The 14,438-nt window shown below is 38.9% G+C and overlaps 1 protein-coding gene across 3 annotated transcripts in view; it reads left to right on the top strand.

The window, feature by feature from the left end:
- map2k5 (mitogen-activated protein kinase kinase 5) overlaps positions 1 to 14,438 on the top strand; it is a 65,329-nt gene that overhangs the window by 26,046 nt on the left and 24,845 nt on the right. For 2 of the 3 annotated variants that reach the window (XM_080884522.1, XM_080884521.1), the window contains exons 15-19: positions 174 to 224; positions 332 to 403; positions 1,633 to 1,662; positions 6,575 to 6,601; positions 6,949 to 6,981. In XM_080884522.1, coding sequence (XP_080740648.1) covers positions 174 to 224; positions 332 to 403; positions 1,633 to 1,662; positions 6,575 to 6,601; positions 6,949 to 6,981 — 213 coding nt within the window. The remainder of the gene's footprint in view (positions 1 to 173; positions 225 to 331; positions 404 to 1,632; positions 1,663 to 6,574; positions 6,602 to 6,948; positions 6,982 to 14,438) is intronic. The other variant, XM_080884523.1, reaches the window with a different exon arrangement.

Raw genomic sequence — 14,438 nt, 5'->3', positions numbered from 1 at the left:
TTAGTGCAGCCCAAGATATCGACCTGACATGTCAGTAGGTTTACGTAAAGAAACTTAATCCCCCTTGTTTTTCTTTATTCCTTGACATGACCTTAGTTATATCAAGTTATTTATGCTGTGATCATTTTAATACTTTTTAACGTTTACTCACTTAAATGCTGTTTTATTTGCAGCTGGTGAATTCCATCGCCAAAACATACGTGGGAACTAATGCATACATGGCGGTGAGACACCACTTGATTTTATTCTCTGATACTTTTGAATTTGTTTTAATGCAGTTATACGTTGGTCTCTGACTTTGTTTTTACACTTGTTTGTTTTTGCTTCATAGCCGGAAAGGATATCAGGAGAACAGTATGGGATCCATGCAGATGTCTGGAGTGCGGGCATCTCTTTCATGGAGGTATAACAGTTTTTAAGTGACTTTATGATACACTTAACTGTTACATGAGCGGTCCATTTAATGGCAGATTTAGCTGCAGTGTAATTAAAATGTAATGGGTGGTATCGCATGTGTTAAGTCTTGTCTGTTGCTCATTGTGTGTGGAGGTTTATCAGTGTCACTGTTCTTCTCTCCACATAGCATCGATAAAGTGCTTAACTGACAGTGTGTGTTCAAATAACATTTTAATTTCAGCATCCACCTCCCCGGTCTTTTGTCCTCCTGCTGACATTATTGATTCTCCATCTGTTTCTGTCTCCAGCTCTCCTTCAGCACTATAATAAACGATTGTGGCTTCTGCCTCACCTTTGTTGGTCAATAAATTTGATATCATTACAATTATAACTATAATGGAGTTTGCAGTGATGTCAAACTTATTGACGTAAGTTTGCGTGATTAAGACATATAGTCGTTTTATAAGAGTCTGGTCTCTTTGTTTCTAGCTGTGGGCGTGCACATTAAGCCAAATGAATTGGGTTGCAGTCCTGCTCCCATCTTTACTAGTTAGTCTGTTTATGTTGAAGGAAAGAGCTGAGCATTTTGACAATTTAATAAAGTAATGTTGCCAATAAGCTGCCCTTGACCAAGATGAAAAATGTCCACCCCCAAGTGAATTGCAAAATGTCAGGGAGAGCTGACACCCAACACCCCAGTGAAAACAACACACACACATATTATACGCAACTGCCCTCCAATGGTGTCCCCCTTCTCTTTATCCCTCTATTCTGTTCTCTGCAGGTGGTAATTGTGCGTGTGGGGGGGTTATTAACTAATGGCTGATGTTGTTTGATGAGGAAGTGTTATCAGCAGGTGGGCACTAAGCTTACCTCAAAGACTGAAAGTCTCAAGTTCTGCACGCTCGAGTAGCTTCAGCTGCATTTTGCTTCCTTGTCTACACTTGAGATTTTATGCTATTAAGACACTGCTGATGGCAAGGTGTTTGTACAGTAACACATAATGATGGATACCCTATCATTGCCCTTTACAGTCTATCTGAATGCAGTCCTGTGGTCATACAGGAAGTTTTACCTTTGTGAAGTTTCATTTGTCAGAAAAAGTATTGCTGTGTGTTTTTGGTTGCATTTTAATCTGAGACTCTCACGCAGGACTTCTTAGATGGATGGATAAAACTAAATTTGTTTATTGTCAGATATACTTGAGAATTAATTGTTATCATCTTGTCTATACAGCTGGCGCTTGGCATGTTCCCGTATCCACAGGTAAGGGCTTTTTTTTTTTTTAATGGATTATGGCACTGATGAATAAATGCTGGGAGTTTTGATCTGCTTCAAATAATTTTTCTGGAAGGAGTTCCTGTTGGATGTTTATTCTTGTAATAGTTTTCTTGATAGATAACAGTTTCTCTTCTTGAAATAATTTAGTATGTTAAGACAAAATAAGAAACAAAGAAAAATTGCAAACAACCTGAAGACCGCTCAGCACTGTGCTGATTAGGCTTTTTGTTGGCCAGCTTCTCCCACCCAATTCTAAACTGCTGGATAATTTTCTCTTTATTTTTTTAATTGTAGTTTTCTATTTATAGGAGAAAACTGGAATCATAACCCCCGGGAAACTGATTTCCTCTTGTTATCAATTCATCTAGATCAGTTTTTGATTTACAGTTTCAAGTGTATGAACTGCTTTTTGGGCTTATTTTTTTCCCCTCATTACACTAAGTTAAAATCCTGCTCAAATGTAATTGCTACAGAAGTGGCTTCCCAATCCCATCAAGTCTTAATTAGCCCTTTTAAGATGGGTTTATCTCACTAATCCCTAGCTGAGCAATCTCAATCTGGTTACCTCAGGTTACCTCCTGGCTGTCCACCTTTACAAAATTTGAAGGGGCAGGTCTTATTTAGGAAAATTTGTTTCTGAAGTTAGACTGATTGTGTGAGAGTATTAGTTATTTATAGATGAGCTGGGATTTTCCATTTCTGCCCGTCAGTGCATTTGACAAAAAGTCTTACACGGTGAATCAGTTATTTTATTTTTTTAATGGTTTGTTGTGTGCAACAGTTGGACTGCTCTGTTAGTCAAAACGCGCTTGAAAATAAGTGATTTAAAAGGCAGACTGTTTGGTAACTGCTGCACCATCTGCCCATGGATTGGCGAGTTACTGATTATTTTCAGGAACGCCAGTTATCCTTCCCGAGGAGAGCAGACATTCAATAAATGAACGAGCCGGACAGCTTTTATAAGGCTTAAAAATCTCAGGATGTATGCATGAAAATGTGCTCTTGTATGCCATTGGTCTTTTGGCTGATAATGTCCATTGCCTCTGTTTAATGATGTTCTCCAGTAAAAGCCATTTGTCATGTGTTTTGACAGGAATTTATTCAGCACCTCTTTTTGTGCTTTCACAGTAAACATCTGTCCGCGAGACTGATTAGAGTCGCGATGTAGCTCTTGACTTGTTTTTGGCGTCGATCGTTAATTCTTAAGTACGATGAAAAGCAAGTGCAGGAAAGCAAAGGTGTAGATCGTGTAGTAACGTAAATGTCATACAGTGATCGATCTGTGCGCCTGTAGCCTTGGGTGTGTCTGATTTGCGCGCTCTCCTCTCTTCATTTGATTCCGTCATTATCATGTTAATCGCTAATGTACGAGAGGCACTTTAGTCCTCCCTCGTAGATATAAAAGGGGTGGACAAAATAAAAACACCTCTCTGTTTTTGGTAAGGCTCTCTACCATCACGCAGCTTTCCTCATCTCGGTGTTAATTTTCCCCTAACTCCATATGGCACTGCAGACAGTTCACCTGCAGGCTGTAGCAGAGCAGTGTGGCGAGAGCGCTCGGATCCAGCTCGTCAGGCGCAGCCTGCCAAAGTCCTCGGGCCTAAGCTGTCATTTTTGCAGACGCTGGCACAGCTGTCTGTGCAAAACCCCCTGCTACACTTCACAGAGAACATTTTAGCACAGGCTCAGAAAGAAGTTGTAGAAGATTAAAAGAGGGAGGAAAAATTAGAAGAAAATCTGTGGCGTCTGAATTTTTACTTAGTGAAAAATGCTGGATGACTTATTAAAGCGGTGTGGCGTTTAGATTTCACCCCTTGAAGGAACTAAAGGAAGGGAGCGTGTGCGCGTTCCACTTGCTTTTATTTGTCGGACGTTGTTTAGTTAATGGATTATCCTCCATTCATTGTTGTGTGATTGTGTATGCATGCACAGTGGAGTCATCACCTCATGTTTGTCATGATTAGAGATTGTCTCTTTAATTCCACTTCACCACATGTCGGGATTCATTTGCATTCTTTGTCAGGAGTTAATGGAGTTTTGCACGGCTCGCTCTGAAAGTCTTTGAAGACACCAGACCTGATGTGATGTGTATACAGCCGCCAGCAGTATTGTATCTGATTGATTTGTTGTCTTTTTTGCTTGCTTTATGCTTGCTTTTGTTTCTCTTCATTTTGTCATGTTTTTTTTTCTCCCCCCCTCAAATTTGAATGGATTTGTGGATGAAATGCCGTGTCAATCTTTAGTGTGTCTGTTTCAGGAACTTTCATTACACGTCAGCGCATCCATCAGAGAATATAGATGCTTTCCTTTTGTTGCTTTGTTTTTTCACTCCGAAATGAAACGGAGAGGAAATGGTATCTGTTCCCACAGTGTAGTGTGTGTTGTAAACAATGTTTGCTGTAATTTTTTAGCTCGCTACAACAAATCCAAACTGCTGCATACTTTGTTCGATCACGTGTCCTCCGTCAGCAAGCTAGTTAACATTTTGTTTAAATAGATAAGTAATCAATATGTGAAGTCTTAACATATTACAGGACCTTTTGTTTATTGCAGTGCTAATTATTGTCGCTTGCACATTTTTGGACGTTTCGCTTACAACTCATTTTGGCTCATCTGTGCAGCCGAAAACTGATTTTAATGATCTGTTGTCTTGACTTGATAGCGCTTCCTTTAATCAATCACGTTGCAAATCTAAATTTAACACTTAGAGAATCTAATTTGAGCAGTATTCCTGTGGCTAAGGATGAAAGGCTGGCAGCTGAAGGAGATCAGAGATGAGCTGCTTTCATTGCATGATGTTTCATAGCCTTCATTTTCAGGGAAACGCATCTCAAGCTAATGCAACAGCATGCTTGTTGTTGACCTAACAGCTACGAAAACAGAGGTGCAGACCTCTCATATATATATATATATATATATATATATATATATATATATAAAAGCATATCTTCATTTGGGCCCTTAATCATAATGAAAACATGCCTGTCAGTTTTTGAAAGTGATGTCTTTTTTTCTTTTATTATCTATCTAAAAGAGAGTTTTTTAGATTCATTACCCTTGAAGAAATGTCTTCTTTCAAGAGGGGAAAAGCCATCTGATCTTTTAGACGTGTTTATTGAGCGGCTCTTGAAAGGGACAGAAATCATTTGACATCTAAAAATTGATTTTGTGACTTCTTCTTTTCATGCTGAGCAGACTGTGATGGTTTGAAGTAATGAGAGAAGCTCAAAAACTTGAGTGGGCTCTCCACCTCAAAGACGCGAGAAGCTGGTGTTTATTTCCTACACAGCTACATTTGCATACACACACACAGAGACAGCTTTATGCACTTACATACACAATACAGGTGTTTGTTCATAGCTAACATACAAATAAAAGTCTGAGTCCATCTATTTTCTTCTGTTTATCTAGTTCAGGGTCATGGGGTGGCTGGAGTCTATCCCAGCTGTCATTGGGTAAAAGGTGGGGTACACCCCAGGCAGGTCACTGGTCTGTGTCACGCTGCTTACCAAGAGAGTTTATTTCTGTGCACACTTAAGCAAACATGCATTTTTTTTATGCCTTTGGGATCTAGCTTTTTGATTATTCTTTTTATGGGTTCTATTTTATCTTTTTATTATTATTTTTATTTTTAGGGTGGGATACATCTACAGTCTTCAGCACACATCCAGTCTCGTATTAATTCACTATGAGTCACCGGCACAGAGATTCATTTACATCTTCCGCTAGTAGTTTAGTCAGATTGTGTTTATGACTTAGGAGAAGATTCGACTCATTTCATGATGAAATTCATTGAGAAATGCGGCCCATCCAAAGGTTCACTTCATGGGGAATAACAGGGAGGTATTTTAAAATAAAAAATCTTTTTTTTTGATGTGTGGTCAAGCCACACGGTACAAGAGGAACATGCGCTCATTTATGCTTGAATAAGTTGGTCTCCCACTATCCAATTCCAACTCCTGGAGCAGCACGCAATTTTGTTCTAGTAATTATTTCTGAACAAATTAGTTTTCCATAGTTGCCTTTAATGTGTCTGAATCAGGCAAAACTGGATATAGAGGCAGTTTAGGAGTCTCTTGGTATTTACAGAGTGTAAAAACCTGTATTTAATCGAGTGGATCAATAAGTGCTCTAATGCACTGTCAGAAGGCCTGGAGAAATGAGCAATTTATTCACCAAACATTGTTAGACATTTAGCTGAGCCTAGTTTTTGAGCCTTGTATCATTTAGTCTGTGTGATGAAGTTATAAATTTAGATCTTTAGAAATAAAAGCATGGGTTTCCTCATGAATTCAGCCTCGGGGGGTGTTTAAATAAAAAAACTAAATCCTGTCTAGAGTTTTGTTACTGCAGTGTCGTACATTTTAAGACGAAGGCTTTTATTTTGAAGAAAAGTTTCTTTATTTTTGATCCCGATCAAATGAGGTGGCGTGTTAGTAAGTCAAAAAATTGGATTTGTGTTTTTTTTCCTCCTTTTCAAGATCCGCCTTGTTGTTGTCATCGTGTGTTTAGCTCGTTCAGTGTCGGAGTGTCACCTGGGAAACCGCCACAGCGAGCACGCTCTTCTAAAACCTCAACACTGTTTGCGACAGTCACTTTGCATCCCAGCACATCTCGATCACCTGGAGGGCAGGAATGAAGTGCAGCTCTGAAAATTAGCATTAGTGGATCTTTTACCCCCATTCTCCTCAAATGAGAGCGAGGCCATTAACATTTGTGTGTTTTCATTATGTAAATGGTGTTAACACATACTCACAAATTGCCAACAGGAAAGCAATAATTTTCTCCCAGTGATCATAATGTGTCCAAGTGCATCGTCTTGATTATGACACGCTAATTACATATTGCCTAGTCTCTCTCTCTCTCTCTCTCTCTCTCTCCCTCTCTCACCCTACAGATTCAGAAAAACCAAGGATCTTTAATGGTAAGTTTTATTGCAGTGGAATAAGAAGCTAGAGGTCTACAACTCTGAAGTCTGTTACTCTTGGTTGACTCTCTCATTTGAAATAATAATAAAAAAAAGCCCATCAAATTCCATTTTTGCAGAAAAATATTGGATCATGCTTAAACTGCTAGTATTACATTAGGTGCCATTATGGAATAATAAAAACATTCAGAAGCTGAATGGTGGTTTGCCTGAGCTCACTGAATTTGATTAATCTAGGTAGATACTTTTTTTTTTTTTAATATCACACTATTGATTTTCTCCATTGCCAAGAAATTCCATGTAAGCTAACATGTTTTTTTCTCCCTGTGCTTCTCCTTTTCCAGCCTCTCCAGTTACTGCAATGCATTGTTGATGAGGTGAGTCGTCGTCTTATGTGCTTTTGCATCTAAAGTCAGCCCTAATGGCCCGGAAAGCTTATATTTTGTTTCCTAATGAAGCAAACCACTCAGGCGGCTTTGCTCCCCATTCACTCAACCCTTCACCCTACGCGACTGCCTCAGGCAATACACATATGCACATGCACATTACTGTAGAGGTTGGACCTGTCATGAGTAACACGTACACACAAAGCGCAGCTCTCAATTCTGTGTACTAGTGTATGCAAAAATGTGTTTAACCAGGCTTTCTCTCCTTACTGCACTGGGTTTTATTATTGTGTCTTAAAAAAAAAAGTCAGAGAAGACTCACAGGAGCATCAAACCAAAGACTCATAGGACTGATAATGATGCGCGCACACTGCAGACCACAGCGACTGATTAGCCATCCAATAAAGTTTTATTTAATTTTGTAATTTGCGTAGAAGCAAAAGGATGTCAAAGATGAAAAAGACATAATAATGACTTTATAAGAATTTATTTAAGCCAACAGATCAATCTCCTCAGTGACAGCGTTCAGGTACCCGTTCTCATCTAATTCCTTTATGCTCTAAGACTTTCCATTTTCTAATACAAAATGCAAGCTTGGACAAAATATCATAGTGAAACCAAACCTTGTTCAAGTCAATCTTGAACAGTTTCTTGATACATTGAGATGCTGCTGTGCACAAAAATATGCATTATATAGAAGCTCACTCTGTGTGCATTTACATCATAAGCAGGAATAATAATCTCCCCTCCCCTCTTCTTCTTTTAAGCTGGCTTCTTTGCTGAACAGTCAAAATGGCTACACAGCATAAAGCATTCCTGCAATGCCCCCATCACCAGCTATATCGCACATTAAACATACAATGTCACTTGTCCTTAACTGCCTATAGATTGGCCGTAATTAATAATTAAATGCTTTCGGTTGTAATGGATTGACCTGGGCTGAACTGTTCATTAGTCAGCTAGACGTAGCCATCACTCAAACTATTTTTCTGTGCCCTTTCTCGTCTCCCCCTTGAGGCAAGAGAAGCTCTCATTGTTGTCCGTGCCGTACCGTCCCAGCTAGTGCAGTGCTTTGGAGGAAGAGACAAGAGGATAACCTCTCTCTGGACAGTTGACGCTGCATTGATGAAATCTATCTGTTCCCACTTACGCCCGATTTAGACTTGTGCATTGAGTCTCGGCAGAGCCGATGACATAAGCTACGTAAAGTGGCTGACATTGTTGCCAGCGTTTATGGCTGTATGTGGTGCATTATGTGTTAATTATGTGTTTTACATGCAGTGCCAGCCGATAGAAACAAATGAAATGCCTCGACTTTCTTCCCTCCGGGGTCCTCGCTCTTTGTTGTTTTCTTTTTTCTTTTTTTTCCAAAGGAAAACACATTTATGCATCAAGTTTGTACATTCAGATAGTTTCAGCTCCCTCTCCCTCCAGGAATTTACAGATTTTTTTTGAGTGCTTATGTTGTTACTATCATTATTGTTTCTTATATTGAGGCAATGATTGTAATTCTCTCCCTGTCCTGTTCAAAAACTGCCAAAAAACTAACCAGAAATGAACAGGGGAGAGGACTCGACGGTTGTGAACAGGCCAGGTGCACATCAGGTTACACTGTAGGTTACGTTGTAGAGTTTTAGAGCTATTCGCGGTTACAGTTTACCTACAGTGTAGATCTCCCACTGAAGCATAAATTCCCACTTGGATGTTCAGAGTCTGGCATAACTTGTATAAACCCTTTTTTATTTTTGTTTAAACCCAAATAACTGGGCTGGGACACGTCACATGGAGCAGCTACTCTAATACAAAGGTATTTTTAATTAGTTTAGACACACCTGACTCAACACTATGGCAGGTGTGATAAATTACACCTGACTCCCTGGCATTTTGTAAATATTGCTCATTACTATATACTGTACTGTACATGTGAACCTTTTTTGGATATTGTATGTGACTTAACCCACTGGGAAATTGAAAGTTGCTTTATTGGCTGAATGAATGTGCTCTTGTGAGTGGAGCTTTTAATATTAGGTACAAATGTGTGTGGTTTGGCTTCCATTTCTTTCATTTTGAACCTAAATTGAGGTATGCCCTCAACATATAGGCCAAATAAACAAATGATCAAAATTCAAATTGCTGATTACCGCTGATTCTGTAGTGTGGTGGTTTACACATTTATCCAACACACAAAAGATTTGCTCCCCAGGAGGAGATGCAAATCTCTGAGAAGGTTGCGTGAGGAAGTAGCATGCGGCATAAACATTTTCCAGATCATAAATCTGCTGTCTGAATAAGGGAGCAGCTGAAAGAAGGATTTACTTACACAGAATAGTAGAGGTAGTAAGAACTGTGGTTTCAGCTCAAGTAAAGGAGTTTATTTATTTAGACAAGAAAATGGTTTTGACATTCATGAACAAAGAACATGTAGTCGTTGTTGACAGCTTACACAGTTAATTTGCCAGCATTAGAGAAAACACATTTTTGACTTGCCTAACGTAACATTACATCACCTCCACTTTATCTTGATTTTATAGGTTGTTTTAATGCTTTAAAAAAAAATTAGGTTGATTTTGGTCAATATTTGGAAAACGCCAAAATTTTCCATAACCCAACAGCTATAAAACACTCGAGGCTGAATCTCATTAGTAACACACTGAATATCTCTTTCTAAGGACTGTTAGTGTTCACTCTCAAAATGACACATTTGTATGTAAGACACTTAAAGGGGCATTTGCACTTCTGCACTGAATCTATGCTGCATTCATGCCATAAATACAAACCTTTCCGATCATCAGCAAAAGTATAAATACCAGTATAAGTAAATTATAAAATTGGGTATAATTCATATTGATCCTGAAGAGTGGTTCTATATACGTGTATACTGCTCAAAGAGGAATCAAAGGAACACTTGAAAAATCTTAACTTTGATGTTTGATCTGATTTCTGAATCCAGCCCTCAGAGCTGTGATGATTTTGTTTTCCACTGATGTTTCATCACTTCATGCTGATCGGATTGCACAATGCATGTTAGTAAAGATATTCAACTAGAACATGTGTTTTAAGTGTTCCCTTAATTTTTATTTTAACATGCCAGTCCTCCACTTAAATGCATCGTACTTGCATCTTTGGAAATCCTTGTTATGAGTGCATGCTAGAGAAACGGCATGCTCACCCTGCTCAGGCAGGGTCTTGAATTAGAAGTTCTCTGCAGTTGTTTCCACCATCTGTAAGCTGTCCTCCCTCATTAATGCGCCTCTCTCCTCTGTTTGTTGAATAGCAAGTGGCTCCACTAATAAAGAACTCCCACTTTATTTTCAAGCCTGTAATTACTGATCTAATTTTGCCTAATAATTGCTTCATGGCAATGACATGTATATTTACTTGTACCCTTGTACCCTCGTAGTGTGTGTTCTGTCTCCTAGTGGTGCACATTGACAACCAGAGGACTAATTCACGCAGACTAGCCACTTTCATCAGCCTGCCTGTCTTTTGTGCCATCGCCTGCTGCCACATCAAAGCTGCAGCAGTGTTCCTCTCAGGTGGAAACATGAATACATGCATAAATGTGCATGTTTATATCTGCATGCAGATTTGTTTGAAAAGTGCAGACAGGAATTTTGCATCAGATTTAGCCTACATGACACATACATTAGTTGTATAGTCAAGACTTTATGTGTGCGGTGCACCTAATTGATTGTTGCTTTGTGTTTGTGTGTACACCAAAATATAGCGATAGCAAATTATTTGGTGCTCTGTCTCTGTAAACAGTGTATACTAATGTTTGTGGGTTTTCGTGCTCAGGGCATTTGTTTGTGCACGCGTGTTTTTGTGTGTGCGCTATGATATATTGCTCATCCAAGCAGCGGCAGAACTGTGAAGTGCACTGAGATTAGAAGGAATCCATTCCTTTGTTAATTTAAATGGGTTCATGCATCATGCTTTGCGGGAGCCTGCCGATCAGAGCATTAAGGAATGGCGAACACTGCCCAGAGGTGTTTTTAATGGCACAGCAGGGTCTCGGATGTAAAGAGGTTTAATTCTTTGCATTTGAATGAATGCGTGGTCTTGAACCTGGGCTGTATGAGTTTTGTGCATATCTGAGTAGTTGCTTTATTTCATTTTTTAAGACCTCTTTGCATCATCTCTGTATGACGCCGCACTACATGTTTTTAAAACTTGACCTACACCTGCGGCATCTACCGACCTTATTATATCCAAGCACAACACATTTTGTGTATGTAAAATTTTAGAGTTACAGATAACAGCATCTTCCAAATGTATATACAACAACTGCTTGCTGGTATTGTTGGAAACAAAGTAAATACAGATGTTAATTTAGTAAGGTTGCTGCTGTAAAGTGGTTTAGACTTTTCCTCCAAGTATTTCATGTGTAAAAATAATAATATACTGTGTTGGGAGGTTTTCGTGCCAGCAGCCAAAGGCAGGGATAAAGCAAGAGTGGGAAAGTGGATGGAGTAATGAGGTGAAGGGCTGTAATGGAGGGTCAGTCGGGCACAGCTGTTCTACATGACACGGTTCATAGAACTTCGATTGACAACAGGCAGCGGGCCTGACACACTCAGACACACACACAGAGGGATACACACTTAGATGACTTCAAAGTTTTTGACACCCTGTAACATTAACATAACGTTAACTCGATCTTAAATGCATCCTTATACTAATCCTAAAGCATGTCTTTGCTTTTGCTATTGATTATCTCAGTGTAGGTAAAAGATTCATAGGAAATGATATGTTTGAAAAATGGGTAAATAAAGCTCAGACTCTTTATTAAAGACTAATGTAGCCACCTTACGTGACCTATTGGTTTGTTAAGTTTTGTTTTGTAGCCTTAGGCTTAGCATTTTTCTCACCACTGTGTTGCTTTTTTTCAAGCTTGATCGGGTTTAGTTAGGAAACTGCATCTATCGGCTGCAATGCACAAACACACATATTTGCTAATTATTCGTGCACTACTAGTTTCACCTCCGAAACCCACACAGCAAGCCATAATATTTCCCAGATAGCACCATTAAAATACTCCCAAGTAACGAAAAACGCCACACGCACCTTGAAGAGGCTTCATCTCTGCTGACTTTGTGTCATCATCCACCTGTCAGTGAAAGTGGTGTTCTCCTAACTTTAGTCCTTGATCAAACGTGTGAGTTATTGAGAAAAAAGAAATCACCACTATACAGTTGTGATGAAGAGGTAACTTGGCTATAGAGACCAGGCTGCTTTAAAGACGACTGTTTTATCAGCCTGTGTGGACTGATTCAGTTTTGTAACAGCTGCAGTTTAGGACACTTATGTGTTTGTTCCATTTTCCAGCCTTGGAGCTTACTGCTTTCAAAGGTGTGTTTAATATCTAAGAATTAAATTAAAAGGGATGTCAAAACATCAAAAGAAGTTTTAGAAAATGTTTGAAGTTAAAAGATTCAAAGATGTTAGATGACATGAGTAATAACCAGGGTGGGTTTTTTTTTTATTAAATAGCAATAATAACACTTCCCAGGTCTATACAACAAAATCCACATTCATATTTTGTATTTAAGAACAAAGTAAAATGAGTTCAGGGACTACTTGGCCACTTTTTTTCTATTTGTCTTTATTTTAGCTTCTTATTTATCTTTTAAGTTACATATTTCCCTGGAACAAAAACCTGCAATGATAAAAGTGAGGTGAACTGCACAAAAGATTTGTGTACACTTTCTCTAAAGTAAAGGAGTGCAAAAAACCACAATGTCAAAAATACTGAATAATCTTTCAGATATTTCTCCTACATAAATTGAATGCTACAAATTTAACATTCATCCTGGTAGCTTCAAAGAGCTTCGTTACCATAACATCTTTGTGTCTGTGTGCACCTTTAGATATCTGCTAATATAATAAAATATAATAACATTTTAGTATTCTATCAGCACCGTAACACACTCCTTTTACTCTTATACTTTAAAGTGGGTTTAAATAGTCCATTTTCCCCACCAGGCTGACTTTAAACATACTGTGTGCCACCAGGTACCTCCACAGCTGTTCACCTGGCAGGCACAAGGAAAATAAAAAGTAGAAAAAGTTTTTGCTTTGCATCATTTGGTTGTTTTAGTAACCATCAAACAGAATTTCTGTCCTGTTAAGAGCACTCGTTTTCAAAAGGTGACTCTTAATTAGTTGTGTGCGTTGTGCTGAGGGCTCCACACCAAATATACAGCTGTTTCCTTTAAAGGTTTTTCCCTTTGGTCTGATGATCTTTTCATTGACATCCAAATCTTGTCTTATTCCACCTCTTTCTCTGCTGGACTGCTTACAATTAAAGAACATGATCCAGGGATGTTGGCATCTAATAAGCGCTCCCTGCATCGACACCTGACCATGTGCCTGCCAATCACAGCTGGTCCTTGCACTGTGCAGCTTAAAGTTTCCCAGACTAGTCTGGATGAGTAGCATTGCATTAAACACAGATGTACAGCTACTTTCAGATGTTTGGCCCAGCAGAAGAGCTTGTCCCTCAAAGCAGAAAAAGGGCCAATTTACTGGACAAGAGACACGTTATCCTCTCAAAACCTGCAGTAAATGCAACGAGCCACAGGAGAAATGAAGCGGCATCAAGTGTCACCTCCATCATGCAGACGCAGTGAATGGCGTGAAAGAATTTATATTTTGCTTCTAGGAGATGCACTTAGGTGAAAAATATCTGGCAGACCTTATTCATGTATATGAATGCAGCAGTGCCATGTTGATTTAATTTTTAATTACTTTTTGGTAATAGTTTTTTTTTTTTTTTTAATTAGATCTTTTATTTTCTGTTGAAGAGAAGCCCTGAGTTTAGGTTCATGAATAGGATCTGATTTGTTTTGAAAGCAGTGTTGTGTTAACATGAATCTGCACGAAAACATTTTTGGTACTAAAATCAGTGAATAATGATGACAAACAATCTCAATAATCTTGTAGTCCTAAGTATGATGACTTGATCTCATTCAGCTAGAGCAGCGGTGCCCAACCCCCGGGCCACGGACCCATTTGGTTCCAGGCCGCAAGAGTTGAGGCTCGGGTGTGAAATTTATTGTTTTTACGGTTTTTTTAATGTTACTTTTTAACGTTTTTATCGTTAACTCGGTCTCCCTGGGTCTTTTCCCGTGTGTTATGAATAAATCTTCTTTTTTTGGTACCGGTACCGGTTTTATTTTGTTGTATTTATCCGTGACACCTTCAGGTAATAAAATATTGTCTGAAAATATTGTCGGACATACACCGGTCCATGCCGCAAAAAAGGTTAGGGAAGGCTGAGCTCGAGCATCTTTGAGACGAAAGCGTGTGGAAACCTTTTTCTAGCAGCACCAGCACTTTCGCCCACGTGGCAGATTTAGTGTTGTTATGCTGTTGTTGGTTATGCTATATATGCCGGACACGGTCAAATTATTTCTTTTTTTTCTCTGTGTTGTGTGTTTTTGTTC

The sequence above is a fragment of the Rhamphochromis sp. 'chilingali' genome, assembly GCF_963969265.1.
Source record: "Rhamphochromis sp. 'chilingali' genome assembly, chromosome: 6".
In the NCBI taxonomy this organism is placed as follows: Eukaryota; Metazoa; Chordata; class Actinopteri; order Cichliformes; family Cichlidae; genus Rhamphochromis; species Rhamphochromis sp. 'chilingali'.
The sequence above is the reverse complement of the archived record's forward strand: the minus strand, read 5'-3'. Positions and strand labels throughout refer to the sequence as shown.